Raw genomic sequence first — 19,413 nt, 5'->3', positions numbered from 1 at the left:
GAGAAAAATAATCTCTGGTGTGAGTTTCACATTGGGGTGAAAGTCCTAACAACAAAACTCAAATATTATGAAAGTTCTTTTGACTTCTAAGATACACATCTGAACTATAGCCTTGATATGTTAACTATGTTCTAAAGAAATGACGAGATCTAGAACCAGTAAACAAAGGTGAGAAGTAAACTCTCCTGGGGAAGTGTGTCCCAAGAGAAAACTGGCCATCCTTATTAATATCTATAACCCATACACAATTTTTCTTCACTGAGAAACATTAAGACAATAATCGAGTAAGGAAAATGCTGCCAGCTCCTGACAACTGCGGAAGACACTTGAGTTTTCGTCACTAGTTTTATCTGTTTCACTGATGCCTGCTCTTCTTCCTGAACTCACCTGCTCTTCCACTTTCTCAGTCCTCACCCTTTCCTACCTTAACATACCCACCCAAAAGGCTAAATTACTATCTTGTTCCTGATGTTTCTCCCAAACAAATATGATCTCTCACCTAGACTTGAATCTATACTCACATCCACCAAGGATTTAACAATGGGGCATCTTTAAAAAAAAAAGCTGGAGATTGAAGGCAAGGCCTTGTGATTTCTAGTTCTAGTCAAGTACTGCACCCAAGACAAATATCCAGCAGATATTCCCACAAACAGCTTGTGTTCATTAGATTTGAAACAACTTTAAAGCCAAAGTGATAATATTTACGTCTCCAAATTCCAAATGTACTTTTCATCTTTCTGTGAATCATCCACCTGAGTAAGATCAAAACTTTAACAAAATCTTTGGATATGCACAGCTAAAGAAAAACCAAACAAAGTCCATTTTATTGCTCTAGCAAAATCTGGCAAGTCACATACATAACTGGTTTTTCTTTCCCCTCTAACATCACAACTTTCTACAGAATATACAATTGTCCTTAAAAGATGGCTAAAGTCCCTAAAGAATCATGACACCAATATTTCAAGTCTATTATCTCCCACTCAAGATGCTGTGACAGTCAAGCATACCTTCATTTCCTGTCCAGCTCATTTCCTTCTGTTGTGCTTCAGTTCAATCTATTTCCTATTGCCTGCAGTATTTCCTTCAGACTTAATGCCAATCTAAACTGTACGTGTTTTCCAATGGCAGACTTTCTCCATGAAATTAATAGTTTCCAAAACCTTTTATGAACACAGCATTTACAATTTATGCATACAAACCCCCACGAGCAGCACTTTAATACAACTTCAATGTACAGTATTAAATCCCAGCACATAAATAGGTAACTAGAAAATTTTAAAGATTAAAAAGAATTTTTAAGTCTAAATTTTAAGTCTAGAGATGTAAGCATAATATTGTGAAACCAAAATCCAAACACACCAGAGTTTCATCATAGACAGGCAAAGCAGAAGTGACAGGAAACCTTGGGTGAGCTCAGGCCAATGTCAGTACCTAGTAAGATTCTGGAGCAGAGCTTTTCCTTTTTGCCTCTGCTATCACCTGTCTGGCTCTTACACTGATATCTAAGCTACAGAAAGAACACAAGTTTTCATCCTGTTTCCTTCTCTATGAATCTGGTCAAGTTCTTAGGTCAATCACATTCAGTAGTCCATTGTGCTTTGTACTCAAGTTTATTTAAAGTTATACTGATATGATCAGTGATGTTCCTTAGAACTTTCCAACAAGCTTTACTAATAAATCTGGGCCCTCTGATAAAGTTGTCACACTCATGGTAATTAGACCAATCAGACAAAGATAGATGACTTCAAGAATTTAATTTTCTCTATATAAATTATTTTATAAAGAACAAATTAGTTTATCTAAATAAATTAGCTTAAAGTTAAAAACTAAAATCACTAACCAACTGCAAAATATCTGTAAAATAGTATTAAGGAATTCTAATGAGTGACATCTATTTGAAACTATGACATTTTGTATTATAAAAACAAGTAAAATACATTCTTAAGTATAAAATATAATTGACCACTCCCAGGTGGCATGTAAGATGTTCAGTGTCAAAACACTGTTCCAAAAAAAAGATGGAGCAGCAGCCTGGTGTTATGGGGCCGCATAAACACTCCCGTTTATTCTCTATGTGCATTGCCCCCCTACCTTCTCCTGTCATTAGATCACTGCGTTGGACCCAGGTATTGGGCTTCCTATTCCTAGAGTTATGTTGCTAAGAACTCTAGTCAAGACTGCAGGAAAAGAGAACAAGATCTAAATGACTGAGGGGGGTTGATGCAAGGGAGGCAGATAGCTGCTAAGGCCAAGAGCGGGATGACAGGACGACACCAATGTCAAGACTTAGTACTCATCAAGGGAGGGTCAGATTTCAAGATCTCTTCATTTTACTGACAAGCAAACTCAACGAGGCAAACGACATGGCCAGGTCACTGGCCGAGGGCCAGAACCAAGAGCTAAATCCAGGATTTCTCCATACATCCTGACTCACACACCCTTTTACTCTTTGTATTGGGAGGCTACTACTGTGGCTTCTCTCTTTCCCTGTCACCATGACTGTAAACATTTGTCTCCCTCAGATGAAGGACTTGGTTCCTGCTCCAAGACTGGTAAACTGGTGATCGCACTGCCACTCTCCAGCTGGCCTGTCAGCGTCTTTCAGTTATTTGGTTGGAATAGAGATTGCAGTAGGTAGCTGTAACACAGAACACGTCTCCCACAGATATAACTGGCTTCAAGAACACTAAAACTTACCATTCTTAACCCAGTGAGCTCAACAACCGAACTAATTAATTCCAACACTTCAGAAACACACTCTCCTGCATAAGTTTTAACCAGGTAAATGTATTTCTAAATTTTTACATACACATTTTGATATGTTAATAAAAGTTTTCCAACACACAGAAGGATGAAAATGTAGAGCACTTACTGCAAGTTCCGCCACTGAACATTGGAATAGTTTCAAACATCATCTTGTGAAACAACAGCGCCACTGGTCTGTAATCCAGGTGGTTCTTTAACAGGTAGCTATAATAATATACATAGCGCCTCTGGCTGGGAATAGTTACTCCCTGGTGGACAGGAAAAGAAAAAAGGGAAGTCAAATTTAAAAGAAATGAATAGGGAAAAAAGTAAGAGAAGTAAAATTCAAAAGAACTCATTGAAGTTATTGCACTAACTAGATAACTGGATTATTCCAAAGTTCCTCTAAGTGGCTACACTCAAATCTAACTTAATATTAGAATCAATGAAAGCAACAGCAAAAGAAAGAAAAATATCAGATATTCTTAAAATGTAGTGATTAAACACCTCATTTAGTCAAAGATTAAATACTGCTCTGGTCTATAAACCCAATAAGCAAGGGCCACTGCATATCCAAAGTAATAACCAATGGCCTCTGTACTATAGCTATGTTCTTTATACCCAACGTTCCTCACTAAGATGGACTCATTAAGCATATAATTCTTCACAAACCTGCTTACGTACTTTCTAAGCAAAAGTGTATCAGAATCGGCATGCCAGAGAGAAATGTGCGGCCTTTACGCAGAAAAAGCAGTAGAAAATGAGATTCTGATCTTAGAGCCCAACAAAGACTATGCAGCTAAATGATAAACAAATGCAACAACCTGTTATCAGAGGTACTCAAGTGTCATGGAATAATCTTTTTGTACACCATGAAGATGTGTCTTTGCCAAGGCGCTTCTGATTGGTTTAATAAAAGAGCTGGCTGTTCAATAGCAAGGCAGAATTTTCAGGGCAGAGAGGGCACTGGGAAGAAGGGCAGAGTTGCGAGGAGATGCAGAGGAAGCATGACATGTAAAAAATGAAGTAACAAGCCATGAGCCACAAGGCAGCATGTAAATTAGTAAAAATGAGTTTAAGTTGTAAGAGCTAGTTAGTAGCAAGCCTAAGCTATCAACTGATCATTTATAATTAATACTAAGTCTCTGTGTGGTTATTTGAGAGCTGACCAGCAGTCCCGATGAAGAACTCTGCTTACACTAAAGGGCATCCATCCCTGTGCTATCCATTCCTTAAAGAAATTAGGGAAGCATAAGATGGCTTAGAAAAAATGAGGTATTGCAAATGTTTAAAAGACATAATTTATGTGGTATTTAAAAAGAGGAACCTAACCAGGTATGGTGCCCCACACCTGTAATCCTATCACAGAAGAGGCTGAAGCAGGATTGCTGTTAAGTTCAAACCAGAGCTAGATAGTACATAGTTAGTTCCAGGCCAGGCAGAAGTACATAAAATCACACACACACACACACACACTCTCTCTCTCTCTCTCTCTCTCTCTCTCTCTCGCCTACCTCCCATACACAGAGGCTGAGATGATTCAATCAATAAGGTGCTTGCCTTGCAAGCATGAAGGACCCAGAACCCATATATAGGTAGTCTTAGTTTTTTAAATATTTATTTTATATATACAAGTATTTTGCCTACATATGTGTACCATGGGTATGCCTGGTGCCCACAGAAACTAGAAGGCAGCACTGGATCCCATGGAACTAGAGTTACAGATGGTTAAGAACCACCATTGAAACTAGGTCCTCTCTAAGAGCAACAAGTGCTCTAACCCATCTCTCCAGCCAACCCCCTCCATAGATATATATTTTTAAAAAGGCACCATGTACCACGCAGTGGTGGTGCACACCTTTAATCCCAGTACTTGGGAGGCAGAGGCAGGCGGATCTCTGTGAGTTCGAGGCCAGCCTGGTCTACAAAGCAAGTTCCAGGAAAGGCACAAAGCTACACAGAAAAACCCTGTCTTGAAAAACCAAAAAAAAAAAAAAAGGCACCATGCAATCATGCATATGCTTATCATCTCTGCACTGGGAAGGGAGAGACAAGCAGATCCCTGGGTTCACAGGCTAGCCAGTCTAGCCTACTTTTTGAGTTCCAGACCAATGAGAGACCCTGCCTAAACATAATGGATGGCACCGGAGGATGAACACTCAGTCCTACAAACACAAACAACACGGGGGGGGGGGGGGGGGGGGGGGGCGGGCTCAAAATGATGAATTTTAAGAGACCAGACTCTTCTTTAAAAAAAAAAAATCCCTCACATATGTAGCAATGCATCCACGAATGAAAAATATTTTTCTCGGCTGGAGAGATGGTTCAGAGGTTAAGAGCATCAATTGCTCTTCCAGAGGTCCTGAGTTCAATTCCCAGCACCCACATGGTAGAACACAACCATCTGTAATGAGATCTGGTGCTCTCTTCTGTGTATATAATAAATAAATAAATCTTTAAAAAAAAAAGAAAAATATTTTTCTGCTACACAATATAGTTTAGGGAAAAATCCACTTAGAAATATAAAGCAGATCATAAATACCAAGTCTAACAGTAAAAAGTAAACAGTAGCTTTGGCATGGTAGTATCCATTTGTAATCTCAATACTTGGGCACAACCAAGAAGATCAGAAGTTCAAGGTCAGCTTGGTCTATGAGAAGCCCAGGTTCAACAAACAGAATTATAGAAGTTGATATTTTATGTTTGTAAGAAAAAGTATTTACACTATTCTTTAATTTACTGATGACATCCAAACCTCTATTGTGTTAAGAACTCTAGATACAAACATCCTTCTTTAGGTGAGCAGAAAACATAAAAGCTAAAAAAACATGAAAGAACTGTGCTGACTTGCAAGTGCAGGAATGTGGGCTCTAGTCTCCCATCATCTCCCTCTCTCTTTGCATCTCTTTGTTCTACATGCGTTTCAAAGTGGATATAGCCAGCCAGGAGTGGTGGCACACAGCTTTAGTCCCAGCACTGGGGAAGCAGAAACTGGTGGATCTGTGAGTTCCAGGACAGCCAGGGCTATAAAGAGAGACCCTGTCTCAAAAACAAACAAACAAACAGAAAAAAGGGATATAAACCACTTGAAATCATGATTAGCAATTTAAAATTTTGGCTAGAGAGAAAATCACACACTCAGTAATCAAAACTTATATTTGAATTCTGACAAAATATAAAACTTCAATTTGTTTCTTTAGGAAAATGAGGACAATAACATGTACCTTCTTAATAGAATTCTCATGAGGATAAAACAGTAAACAGAGTTACACAAAAGATGTTAAAGGGGCTGGAGAGACGGCTCAGCAGTTAAGAGCTCTGGCTGCTCTTCCAGAGGCCCTAATTTAATTCCCAGCAACCACATGATGGCTCACAACCACCTCTAGTGCAATCTGATACCCTCTTCTGGCATAAAGTCATAGAGTACTCATATACATAAAATAAATAAACACATCTTTAAAAAGAAAAAAATTAAAAAAAAATGTTAAAAAACCAAATAATATACATATACTATTTAAGTTTTTAAATTTAATGTAAATTGCACACCAGAGAATCTTATTTATGCAACTTTAAGCACACAAGTTGCCACTGACAATTATAGAGGTAGAAGATAGCATAGCACCTGGCCTTTAATCCCAGCACTTGGAAGGCAGAGGCAGGTGGATCTCTGTGAGCTCCAGGCCAGCCTGGTCTACAGAGTGAGTTCCAGGACAGCCAGAACTGTTACACAGAAAAACACTGTTGGGCGGGGGGCGGGGGAGGAAAGCAAGAGAATTAGGTGAAAGAGACAGGAGATGAATGAGGACCGTTAGTGCTGCAGCTGCTGTTTTAACAACATAAACTTCAGAACCCTATGAATTTATTTCTAGTCAAAAGATTAAATTTAAAAAACTTAAGCTATATAAATGTAGTACCACATACTTGCAATTCTAGCTCTTGGGAAGTTGAGGCATTCTGGGTCAAAGTTAACTCCCAGGCCACATAATGAGACCACCATCACAAGACTTTAAATAAATTAATTAAAAGAAACTAAATGCAAGTCGGTAAGACTGGGCTGTCAAGTTAGCAGCCGATGAGGTTCAGATATTTTTCGCTTGATCTCTACTTTTGGTGCACATTAGTGTACAGTAATAAATAGTTCTCAACATTTTATGTTTTCTCAAGTGAAGGGTATGATGCCAATTACTACAAGTATTTATATGCTTGGTCCTTCTGAAAAAAGCCCATGAATAGGTAAACAATACACAAATCAACTGCAGTGTATGACCAGAGCTCACCCATAGCTGTAAGGCAGTGGTGATGAATACAGTGAAGCCCTGAACCATGCAAAGGCTTTAAGCAGCAGGGGCGGCTGAAGTTCCACGCACCAGCTAGGATTTTAACTACCTGGCTAAGCACAAGCATACATAGGAAGACAAAATTAAATCCATTTACACTATTCATCTTTGATTCTCATACATCTATTCAGTTACCAAAACCCAGATTTAACCCTAAAGACCACTCAAAACACCAGCTTGGTTTTCTATAGTCAGTGTTTTGATTACTAATCCAAATAGTTTGCTGTTTCTCCATTTCATTCATTTATATTTTTGTCTTTATTTTCTACTGGTTAATAATCTTAATGTGAATGTATCTTTCTTCAATGGCATAAAAATTACGAAAATGGTTTCACATTTCCATAGGGACTTGAATTAAACTTTAACCTGTAGTTCTACTGAACTGTCAGCATGAATGAGGTAATCTGTTTCTACTTTCAAGGCTTGGGAGGAGGCTTTGGAGTTAGTCTGATGAGTTATTAATAAATCTAAGTAAGTGGACACTGTGAAGCATTTATGTGCTAATTTTATTGCTTTCTTCACTATATACATATCTTGCTTTGTGCCTCCTCAGAGTATATTCAAGATTTCTAGCACTGTTTTCTATCTTTTCACTTTAATTTTCCAGCTTTTGCTTAATGCATTTAATTCCATTTGGCACATGAGTTCATAACTGCTAAGTGTCCGTGTGGAGTATCTGCTATATTAGTGTAAAATGACATCTTTGATCAGTTTTATGCTTTTTTATTATAATGCTATTCAGATACTGAAGACCTGTCATCTGCTATGGAAATTTCCATTTTCCTAGTATATTTTTCATTGATTCTTTTTTTTTTTTTTTTTTTGTTTTGTTTTTGTTTTTCGAGACAGGGTTTCTCTGTGTAGCTTTGCGCCTTTCCTGGAACTCACTTGGTAGCCCAGGCTGGCCTCGAACTCACAGAGATCCGCCTGGCTCTGCCTCCCGAGTGCTAGGATTAAAGGCGTGCGCCACCACCGCCCGGCTGATTCTTTATTTTTAAGCATTGACTATTTAATGCTAATTTCTTTTTTCTTTTTGTTTTTCAAGACAGGATTGTGTATATAGCCCTAGCTGTCCTGGATCTCTCTCTCTGTAGACCAGGCTGACCTTGTACTCATAGAGCTCAGCCTGCCTCTGCCTCTCCAGTGCTGGGATTAAAGGCATATGCCACCATAGTTGGCCAATTCTTGACAAACAGACTTAAGAGTACAGATTACAAACATTTTTAGGTCTAAAATACTGCCATAAGGCTACTATACTAGATAAGCATATTGCAACACAGAATGTAATGTATGTTCATCTTACATGCATTCAATCTAGATCATCTTCTATACGATAAATTTACAACTTAGATTTCTTAAAGTAATTTTCTATTTGAACAAACTTTCCCAGTGAACTGGAAAACACTTTCCATGTCTAAATTTATACTTTACATGTTTCAATCTAAAAGTATTTGCTTGAAAAGGGAGCTCTACATTTCTGAATATTCATAATAAATCACAAGGCAGTAATTCAATAAAGGAAAGAACGTGGCTTTTAAAGCTTGACTATTATTATTATAACACAAAATAGTGTTATGGTAACTACTTTCCAACATTAAAAACATATTTCTACCATTCCCATAACATTGCAAGGTGTGTGTGTATATATATATTTGTGGCTTTTTGAGACAGGGTTTCTCTGTGTAGCTTTGCCTTTCCTGGAACTTACTCTGTAGCCCAGGCTGGCTTCGAACTCACAGAAATCCGCCTGCCTCTGCCTCCCGAGTGCTGGGATTAAAGGCGTGCGCCACCACTGCCCAGGGTCTCATTTAAGACTCTGCCTCTATCCTACTGCCTCAACCCCCAAACAGCTGAGACTGTAACCTTTGTAACACCACAGCCAATCATTATAACCTCTCGATTCCTTCTGGGGGAAGGGTGGCCTCAACCATGCTGCAGTATATGAAGATGACTTTGAACTCCTGATCCTCCTGTCTCTACCTTCAAATGCTGGGATTACCCAAGTATATCATGGCCAGCCTTGTTGCCTCTATTTTAATATAGTTTAATATGCTGCATGTGATTTTCTTACGCAAAATCAGTATCTGGATCTACATGAATCTGATTCAAGTGACCTAAAAACAGGAATACTATGTGACTTGAACGAGGCCATACTTCTCTTAACTCAGTTTTTCCCATCTCTAAAATTTGGAGTACTATCATGCTTCAGTTCCATGAAGTATAACTTACTTTAAATGGTACAACATGATCTACAAAATCTTTACAACAAGGGTGAAGCAGATCATTTCTAGCCATCCTTATTTCCTTACCTGGATTGTAAGTGTTGAGCCCTATTCTCCAATTCAGATACATGAGCCAATCAGAGGATTCCACTCCCTAGCAAGAACATTTGGTTCAAAGAGAGGTATGTGTTTATTTAATCCAGGGAAATCAGAGCCTGCACTGGGAACTTTTTTTACTCAAACTGTAGTTCTCTTCCCTTTGCAGTTAAAGTAGTTAAGAATGCAAGCACCGGGACCACAGCTGGGCATTACTTGAGGGATCCTTTCCGAAATATAGGCAAAAAAGAAAAAAGGAAGAGAGAAAAAAAGGAGATTCCTGACAGCTGCTGAGCACTGAGGTTCAGACTTGAGCTTATAGGTTATATTGGTCAATAAACGTCCCTTCTGTTTAAGTTTACTTTAAGCTGGGTTTCTCTGACCTGAAACTGGAAAACTCACACATTTAAAGCAGCTATTTTTCTTTTTTTAGGTGTGATTTTTCTATTTTAGGAATCAAAAAGAAAAGGGAAATATTAAGTAGAACTTAGTATAGCAGGGAGAATACAGGCTTCAAAATTAGGAAACATGACTTTGAGTATGACAAAGAGTGTGACTTAGTATGCTCCATCTTTGCAGATATACTTATGAACCTATGGACTGCATGATAGGCTAAAATAGTATGCATCAGAAGAGAACGCTTTACCCCATGACAACTGATGTCACAGCAAATTCAATAACACTAAGAATTTTGTTTGTTTTGTTTAAGGACAGTAACCATAGCTTGTTTGGTTTAAAATAAAGAATAAGCAAGAAAATTTATGATATGGGGGAGTTTAGTAAATGAAACAGAAAAAACTGTTATGTTATAAAATTTCACTCCTCAGGAAAAAAAATCAAGAAATCCCTTGATATTAAAGTTTGCATTATTATTTTAGTAAACTTGACAAGTGAAGTACTGAGCCCATCTCCCCCCTCTACCCCCTCCCCTCTCTCCCCCACATACCTTTCTAATAACCAATTCAGAACCAAAGAAAGAGAAGATTGAAATCTTTTCAATCTTTTCCCTTGAAAGTTTAATAAAAGAAAATAAAATTACACCTTGTTTTACTTGCCATTACTCGAGGGCAGCAGAGAGCAGTGACTCTAAGTAAAGTTAATAATTGTGTCTTTAATGCAGAACTTTGGGAAATCACTCCAAACTATGCACTCACCAGCATTCTTAAGAGGTTGTTCCTCTTTCTTTGTAGTTTACATAATATAAGCTATGTACTGCAGTACTGAAACCTAAGTGCATTGGCAAACAGCAAAGAACAAATGGGAACCAACCCCAGAAGGTAACTTACAGCATAGGGGGAGAGGTACCCTCATGGCTTTGCATTTGGACAATTTGCCACACTTTCATAAAGTAAAGTATCAACTATACAAGTAAATAATTTCCAGAGAAATGGAATAACATACTTATTTTGTTTTCCTGAACAAAAGATGAGTCTTTGTTCCCCTGAGCAGTTATCTCATCCTTGGGACATTTTTCTTTATAGGAAGTATCAACTATTGGACTTCTCTGTAGTATAAAACCCTAAAGTATTGTTTGGGCATTAAGAAGACAATGCTACATTTTATGATTAGCTTATATATCCAATCTGCACCATGTCTATATTTCAAGACCTAGTCATAGTATTTTGAGAAGCTATGAAAAGTCCACAAACTTTTCACAACATGCTAAGTGCTGCCTCCTTTAAAATAAGAATAAAAAGATTCTGGACCAAAACATTTTCTTCAGCTTCTTATGGTCCCTCCATACTTAAAATTAAGAATATAAGCAAAGTAATAAAAGACAATTCTAGTAAAACGAGTTCTATACAAACTACAAACAGATTTTGAAAGTATTCACCTCCAGTCGTTTACAATTACAATTACCTAAGTGCAAATCCATAGGCTCAACCTAAATGACAAGAAGTGGGTAACCGTATGACTAGGGAGTGATTCTCAGCTAGCATACGAAATGTTAGGTATTATTATGTCATTTTCAAACAAAATTCCATTGTGTGTACTGCCACACGTTTTAAGAATGAAATCACTCTGAGTAATCATTATATTTATTATAAGGTGCTCACTTCTCAGGAAGAATTTCTCAGTTGTATTACAACAGCTATACTGTACTCAGTTTTCTTGTGATGAACAAGTTAAAATGCATCCATCATTTCACTACCACTCTGACCATTAGGCAAATGTGTGATGCCTTTTAAGGTTTTATTATTTATTTTTTGTTAATAACGTGTTCTATTATGGCATTTCCACACACATAGGAATCATTGTACTTCCTACTGATTCATCTCCCTCTCCCAAAGAGCTCCTTCTGCTTTTATGTCATGTAACTGCCTTCCCCCTCCCCATCTTCCCTTGAGATCTCTTCCTCTCCCAAAGGCCTCCTTTCTAGTTTGACAGTATGCACAAGCACACACCTCCAATCTAGGTTCTTCACATGAATGAAAACAAGTATTTCTGATCAGGTTTGTTTTGCTTAAAATAATGACTTCCAGTCCATCTTCTTCCTATAAATGTCGTGATTTCTTTTTCTTTACATTTAAAAGCTTTAAGAAAATTAATTGCAAAAATAGTAAGGAAATGCACAGCACTATATTTATAAGATGTGCAACAACCTTGTCCTGTTCTCCTTATTAAACATGATCGTTTGCAAAGAAAGACATAAGACTGAGAAGCCTTTCAAAAACCATCAGCATTACTGAACCTTTTAGAAGAGCCCAGAAAGAGATAACATCCTCAATAGTCTCAAAGTTCTGTCTGCAGTACAGAACTTGCAAACTTGGCATTATACAAACAAATTGAACAACATGGCAAGGGACTCACTTGTACTCTAAATGCTATCATGAACTGTATAATGCTGATCACAAGAGTTTACTTTTCTGGGCCTTTACATCATCTATAAAGAAGCATTCCTGAGGTAGGGATATCTTAAGGCTTTTTATCTGTATCTGGCTTTCTAAAGCAATTGCAGCTTAAAATACAAATACAACCATTTAGCAAACACAGCCTGGTCATAAATTCTTTCTTGTTTTTAAACAAACGAAAGAATAACGATAGGAAATGTGTATAATTTTTAAAAAAAATCTCTGTATAATTCATCCAAGACATTGTCTAGGTATATTAATTATATATCAGCTAAGCACAGTAAATCCTACTGATGTGACTGTAAGATGCTAAAATACTTAAGGAGTCTCCCTATAATGGAACAGCTGAACATCAGATGTATCATCCACATCCCTTACACTGTGGACTGCTCTGCATTTTCTATTTACATTAGTCTATCATCTTCACTTGGGGGAAATGGTAAGAGAATGGAGAATGTCTGCTGCCCAGAGCAGTTCTACTGAGGAACACAGGTATCCTATTTTACTAAATGACTCTCTCACAAATACTTCCCTAGCTGTCTTTTCACTCTGGCCCCACTCTGTAACATTCCCCCAAGACTTCTTGTCATTTCCACAAACACCCTCTCCTCCCCTCCAGAACGAAATGAACTATTGTTACCACATTATAATAAACAGAGTGTCTTTGCACTGGCAGATTAGCATGACCTCATTTTCTGACATGGGCCTCCTGCACCTAACCTGGATCCTGAACCTAACCTGGACTGGAAACAGAAAACTTACAGGAAAGTTCAAGTACCCTTGAATTTTACTCTTATCCTTGAACATGAGACAGACTTTCTCAAGCAGTTTTCATATTGCAAGATCTCACCATCCTCAATATAAGATGACAATTCTGAGGAAGTGAAGGGAAAAAAGGACAGGATGGGTGACAGCAGACTTAGAAAAGCCCTTCTAAAACCATTATTTTTGGTAATAGAAATTATATTTGTGGGAGGGAGGGAGGGAGAGAGAGAGAGAGAGAGAGAGAGAAGAGAGAGAGAGAGAGAGAGAGAGAGAGAGAGAGAAAGAAAAGAAAAGAAAAGAAAAGAAAAGAAAAGAAAAGAAAAGAAAAGAAAAGAAAAGAAAAGAAAAGAAAAGAAAAGAAAAGAAAAGAAACAAAAAAGAAGCAAAAGTCATGTAGTTGCTCAGGTAATTATCTCAGAAATGGTTAAACAGGGGCTGAGGCTATAGCTTACTAGTAGAGTGTGTGCCCATGTGTAAGGCCCTAGACTCAATCCTCACCATCACTGAAGAAGGGGAGTGGATCACTGCAGAAGAGAAGTTAGAAAGATTGTGAGAGCCAGAGGACCAGGGGCTTTGCTGAGAGACTATGTGTCTTCTAGGAATGTCAGAAGCTACACCTTAAAGTCTCATCAACATAACTGCCCAAACACGAGCTGAGCAAGGAGGACAACAGATGTTAGCATTAAAGGGGGGGAAGTTCATCAGGCCTCGATTCTAGACAAAGATCTACTAGCAACTAAAGAATGCTGAGAGGAGAAATAGTCTCTCCCAGGGAAGAGAGCGATTGGCTATCTAATACCAAATGGTCAGCACTGAAAACATATATTGCCAGTTGTATTTATACACACATACATGCACACACACACACACACACACACACACACACACACACACACACACACACACACCCCATACTCAAGATATAATTTTATTATAATCTCAAAAAATTGTATTGAAAAAAAATCAATGTAAAAAAAAGGTAAATAAATAAAAATGGCTAAGAAAAATTGAAGAAACCTCCGTACTCTGTAGGCATGCTTTACCTACAATACCTTTGCACTAATGAAGGTACATGATATTTCTGCCATGGCCACTCACCGCTGCACTGGGCAACAAGATCAATTAATCCTAAAAGGGCCGTGTCTACTTTTATGAAAAGTTCTCCTACTGGTAAGTACAAGTTTTAAATCATGGCCTAGGCAAGATTTGTCATGAAAAACATACTTCTGTGAAAGAACCAAATTCATGAGAGCCAAGACTCTCAAGAGGCTTTGACAAAAAAAAAAAAAAAAAAAAACGGCAATAGCTATGAAGCTCTTCACGGCACATGGGTCCACTGATATCCAGAAGCCAGACAGCGCTGTACAGTGGATACACCACCAACTCTGTCAAACAGTTCAACACTTCAACCTAAAACTAAAATGGATTGTAAATCTTTTCCTGCCACACAGTATCAATCATAATGATTGTGAAAGCAAAGAAACTAATACAACATGAACTTATCTAGTCTCAGAGAGATTCTATCTGACACAGCCTACCCTAATTGGTAAAAAAATGTTTCATGTTCCATATTTCTTTCATATGTGAGTAAGAGTTTTCAGCAATTATTTTCACCAAAACTAGGGCAAAAATATAAGATGGAGTCAAACAATGGCAAACTTTCAACTTGTTTTTAAAAAATCGGGTAAAGGAAACCCTCTCACAAACTTCGCTACTGAGCATAACCAAACCACTTATACACTTGCCGCTGTCAAGTAATGGACGCTGATTTTTAAAGGGGGGGGGGAGTGGAACATGGGTTGTTACAATTTCTTTATATTCTGTTTTTAAGTCTGAGTACAAAGAAAAGCTATCAACAAAATTTTATGATTTTATACACACACACACACACACACACACACACACACACACACACCATGTACATGTTAAATGTGAGAATATTTACAGAGTTTAGAAAGAGGTATAACACACAAACTTGAGTCTCTTGATTGAATCTGGTATTCTGGCTTATGACTTTTTCTTCCCTGTATCAAAGGTGTAATTTTGTAGAACTCAGTCCTTTAACGTCCTTATACAAACTCAAAACCGCTACACAAACAGGGTTTAAAAATGGGAGGTGAAAGAGAAGTGTAGGACCCAGGACCATTGCAATCACAGAACTTAGCATCAGAGGTATCACCAATCACTCTATTTATGGTCCAAAGCTGAGCGAGATAAAATTAGGGCTTAAAATGAAAATAAGAAAGAGAGAGGGTAGAGGAGGGGGAAGACAGAGGGGAGGGAGGCACAAGGAAGGAAGGAAGGAAGGGTGGTGGAAGAACAAACTGAATAATAGAATCAATTTTCAAATTGTCTTACTCCCTAAAGCAGCCATGTACAACTCTTGAACATTGCAAAATAATGTTGTCATTTACAAAGTCCACACTCCAGAACCATGCAATTGGATTACAAAAAGATTATAACAATTCAATGTTTAAGTAAGTTTATGATCTTGTGATGGGCCACATTCACTGTTACCTTGAGCTTTTCAATTTATCTGGAGTAGTTTAGGCATTATCTTAGGAGAAGAAATGCACAAAAATTCCTTGTATTACACATTTTTCAATTTACTTTCCAAAGAAATGAGTCCTCTGAAAAAGAACTTGTTTTTGCTTTAAATTGTATTACTGACTAAATATTACTCATTTTCAAGTCTAGTTTTCTGAATAACCAATGAATCGAATTTTTGATTAGTTAACTATACTAATAAATATTCATACCAGAAAATGTTTTTATTTACTATCAAACTGAATATCATGCTTTACTAGGTAATGGCATTCAGGTTATCAGGAAAATATATCTTGTTTTCATGTATGTCTCTGAAATATCAGGATTATTCTTTTATTTAATAAACCTTATAAAGATTTCCAGTATAGTTAGTGTGGAAGTTTGCCAGTATTATTAGAAAACAGCAATATGTGGAGAAAAACTAATGAACTGATAACAAATTTTGGAAGTGTTGGCATATTTTGGTATCCTAATACTTCAGAGGCCAGCTTCAACCAAATGGAGAGATCCTATCTCAACAAAACAAATTTTAAATTAGGTATTAAGTTCATCTCTTTAATGGAGAGATGTACAATAAATTTCTATTAGACAAGAAAAATAAGAGCTGGACACCTAGGCTGCACAGTGTAGCAGCAAGAGTCAACAGCATATAGTACTGTGTGCTTAGCAACCGCCAAGCAGATCTCAAGTGTTCTCAGTACAGGGAAGGAAGGACAGCGATGTCAGGGGGTGAGGGATATACTAAGTGGCTATGACTGTGGTAACGACAAGGTAAGATTTCTCAAAACATCACACATGCACTGTGAGGTAGATCAGACTTTTATTTTTCAGTTACACCTCAATAAAGCAAGAGGGGGAAAGCCCATTTCCTAATAAATTCTTGGGTCCACAAAGATGAAAAGGGAAATAATAATGCAGCTTACCTTTTTGTCTCTGGTCCTTACTTCCCCATAGAAATCTAGGGCCTCTTGTGCCTTTAAAAATTTGCCCCGATGCAATAAATATGCACAAATCATTACACCAGTCCGTCCCTTTCCAGCTTTACAGTGAATTGCTGCAACATGATTGTCATCTTCACTTAGCCATTGGTCAAGATCTTCACAAAAGGGTTTGATGAGTTCTAGCTGTGGTGGGTTATGGTCTTCAAAAGGATACTGTGCAACTGTTGCAAAAAGATAACCTCAGTGTAAGAAAAGATATCTCCGAAATTTTTTATTGAAATGTAGGTTAACTTTAAAAATGTTATATAAAAACTTACTGCTGCTTAAAAGAAGCCTAACTTTCAGGGAAATTTAATTTATTGCCTATTAACCTAGTTTTTTAATAAAAGTCTTTTATTAATTCTTAAATGTATTCATTAGACAAGAAAACAAGTATTGTGCTCCTCACTCCACGAAGGAGGAATCTGCTACATGAAGGGAACACGTCACAGCATATCAGTAGAGCTGAATCCAAATGGATGTCACACAGGCCTCTTGTCAAGGAGTAACTTCTAACAGAAGGAGCAATAACAGATATTACTGCATCATCACAAAACGTGTTCTGAAGAAAGCACAGATTATTAAGAGTCAGCTATAGAAAGTACTGATTTTGTATCTCATAATAAAATAAATAAGTGACTTATTATTATTAGTATTGTTTTTGTTTCTCAAGACAGGGTTTCTCTGTATAACAGCCTTGGCTGTCCTGGAACTTACTCTGTAGACCACCACACTGGCCTCCTCCTGCCTGTGCCTCTCAAGTGTTGGAATTAAAAGCGTGAGCTACCACTGCCCAGCTAAGTGTCTTACTTTTAAAATAGTCTCACAAATACTGTAATTATATATCGATGGCTTGAAAGGCATATATGTGTATATACATATATGTACATATATACATATAAATATAATATACTATATAAATATAGTGTATATATACCCTCTGAAATTAATTACTTACAAAAAGCATACAACTGTAGTAACGTTTATCAAATTAAGTTTCAGATTTGTTTTCACATGCATTAAGACTCTAAGATGTTTTTGTTCCCTACAGTCAGAGCTGAGCTTTGTGACGGTAATGTTATTGTCTAGAAACAAGGCTTCATTCAACTCTATCCCTCTTCGTTTTTATCTTACTAGTATCTATCTTGATGCTATTCTATTGAGATCCTGAATTTCTAACTAGAACTCTAGGGATGTAACTCAGTTTGCAAAGTGCTTACTTAACAGTACTAAGCCCTGAGTTCATTCCTGCTCTGCATGAACACACAGCTGAGGATGAGGTGAACATCTGCAATCCCAACACTTGGGAGGTAAAAGCAGGAATAGGGGATCAAAAGTTTGAAGTCACCCTCAGCTACACAATGAGTTCAAGGCTACTCTGGGCCACTGAGACACTGCCTTAAAATTTCAAAAATAAAATAATAATCCTGATGGATACTGTTGTCTAATTATCTGATATATTATCCAATATGCAAAAATTATGACAAATCCCAACCAAGCCATCATAAAATGGGATAAGAACAGTCCATTTGATCCACTCTGTGAAAGGAGAGCTCTCTGGTAAACAATGGCATGCAGTTACATAGGCGGCAGGCTAGCTTTCACTTAATCATCTGCCTAACTGTACTCCCAATCTCATTTCACAAGTGACACACAAGACCATCAAGAGAGTCTGTTAAAATGTACATTTAAAACGAAGTAAACTTCAATTGTGACATGCTTCCTAATAAGCAGTAGCCTGTATCTATCCCACAAAAGAAACATTCCTAGTAAATTGTTCTCACGCAGTTCTTCATGCTTCGCAGTTCTCAGATCATGGTTAACATGCATGCTGGATGACAAACATCAATCCACTGCCTACAGTACCCATCTATTTTTGACTTCCATGGCAGTCTCTGCAGGCTCTGGGACAGAACAGCCCCAGCTTCCCTATCCTTTCCTCTTTTATGTCATTCTTCTATATAGAAAACTTAAAATGGTTCTGCTGTCTTCCTGTAATTGTTTACAATGGCACCAACTGCCCCAAAGAGCCAATAAGCCCCTCCTTATCCTACTTTAGTCTAGTGAGCTCCTCTGTTCTCAATCTACTCTGTGATTTATCTTTCCTGACAATTTTGATAGGTCTATATGACCTAAAGAACAACTCTGAAACTAAATTCACATTTTAATCTTAAAGTGTTTATCTCAATAATCTAGATAATTATCACTAGGCAGTAAAAGACAGTCTATTGGTCTTAAGCTACACAATATACTAGGGTTATATTTATACATACCTCTGCAGTTAAATTTGGCGGTGTCATAATGTCTTTCAGCACATCTACAAGAAAGTTTAAATGTGGCATAAAGTTACCTTTCACACTTGGAAGGCCCAGTATTACTATTACCAACATTTGTTCACCCTTATACTATGCCAGGCATCGTGCTAAGTGTTTTTAATATCCACTATTTCAGTTAATTTCAAGAATTCTGAAGTAGGTACTATTATTATTATTATTTTGTAATTAAGGAAACCAAAGCTTAATAAAAAGGTTAAATGCATGCATGTAATTAGAGTGCATGTATTTGTTCATACAATTTGTGGCATCAACATGCAACACTTTGAATTCAACTGCACTGACCCTGTAGATTTCTTGGGTGAAGACTGTACATGCCTTTAGAATGTGTTTATTTCACAAATACCTGTGAACAGCTACTTTCAATGTTATTTTTACCTGACAGGTGATCATATACAATCTTAAACTACTAAAACATACATCTTAAAAATAGTCAAACATAAGAACAAAGAAAATGTAAAAGACAAACTGAATGATACTAATTTACGTAACACAATGCTTACTAAAAATGGTAAACCAGACCTTTATCCTTATAT

At 37.3% G+C, this 19,413-nt stretch overlaps 1 protein-coding gene across 2 annotated transcripts in view; it reads right to left on the bottom strand.

The window, feature by feature from the left end:
* Positions 1-19,413, bottom strand: part of Pten (phosphatase and tensin homolog) — a 74,885-nt gene that overhangs the window by 13,573 nt on the left and 41,899 nt on the right. For both annotated transcript variants that reach the window (XM_042273592.2, XM_076562329.1), the window contains 3 exons: positions 18,818-18,861; positions 16,488-16,726; positions 2,873-3,014 (listed from right to left, as the gene is read on the bottom strand). In XM_042273592.2, the coding sequence (XP_042129526.1) occupies positions 2,873-3,014; positions 16,488-16,726; positions 18,818-18,861 (425 nt within the window). The remainder of the gene's footprint in view (positions 1-2,872; positions 3,015-16,487; positions 16,727-18,817; positions 18,862-19,413) is intronic.

This window comes from Peromyscus maniculatus, chromosome 1, assembly GCF_049852395.1.
Source record: "Peromyscus maniculatus bairdii isolate BWxNUB_F1_BW_parent chromosome 1, HU_Pman_BW_mat_3.1, whole genome shotgun sequence".
Classification (NCBI taxonomy): domain Eukaryota; kingdom Metazoa; phylum Chordata; class Mammalia; order Rodentia; family Cricetidae; genus Peromyscus; species Peromyscus maniculatus.
Note: the sequence above shows the minus strand (reverse complement) of the source record. Positions and strands in the feature narration are given on the sequence as shown.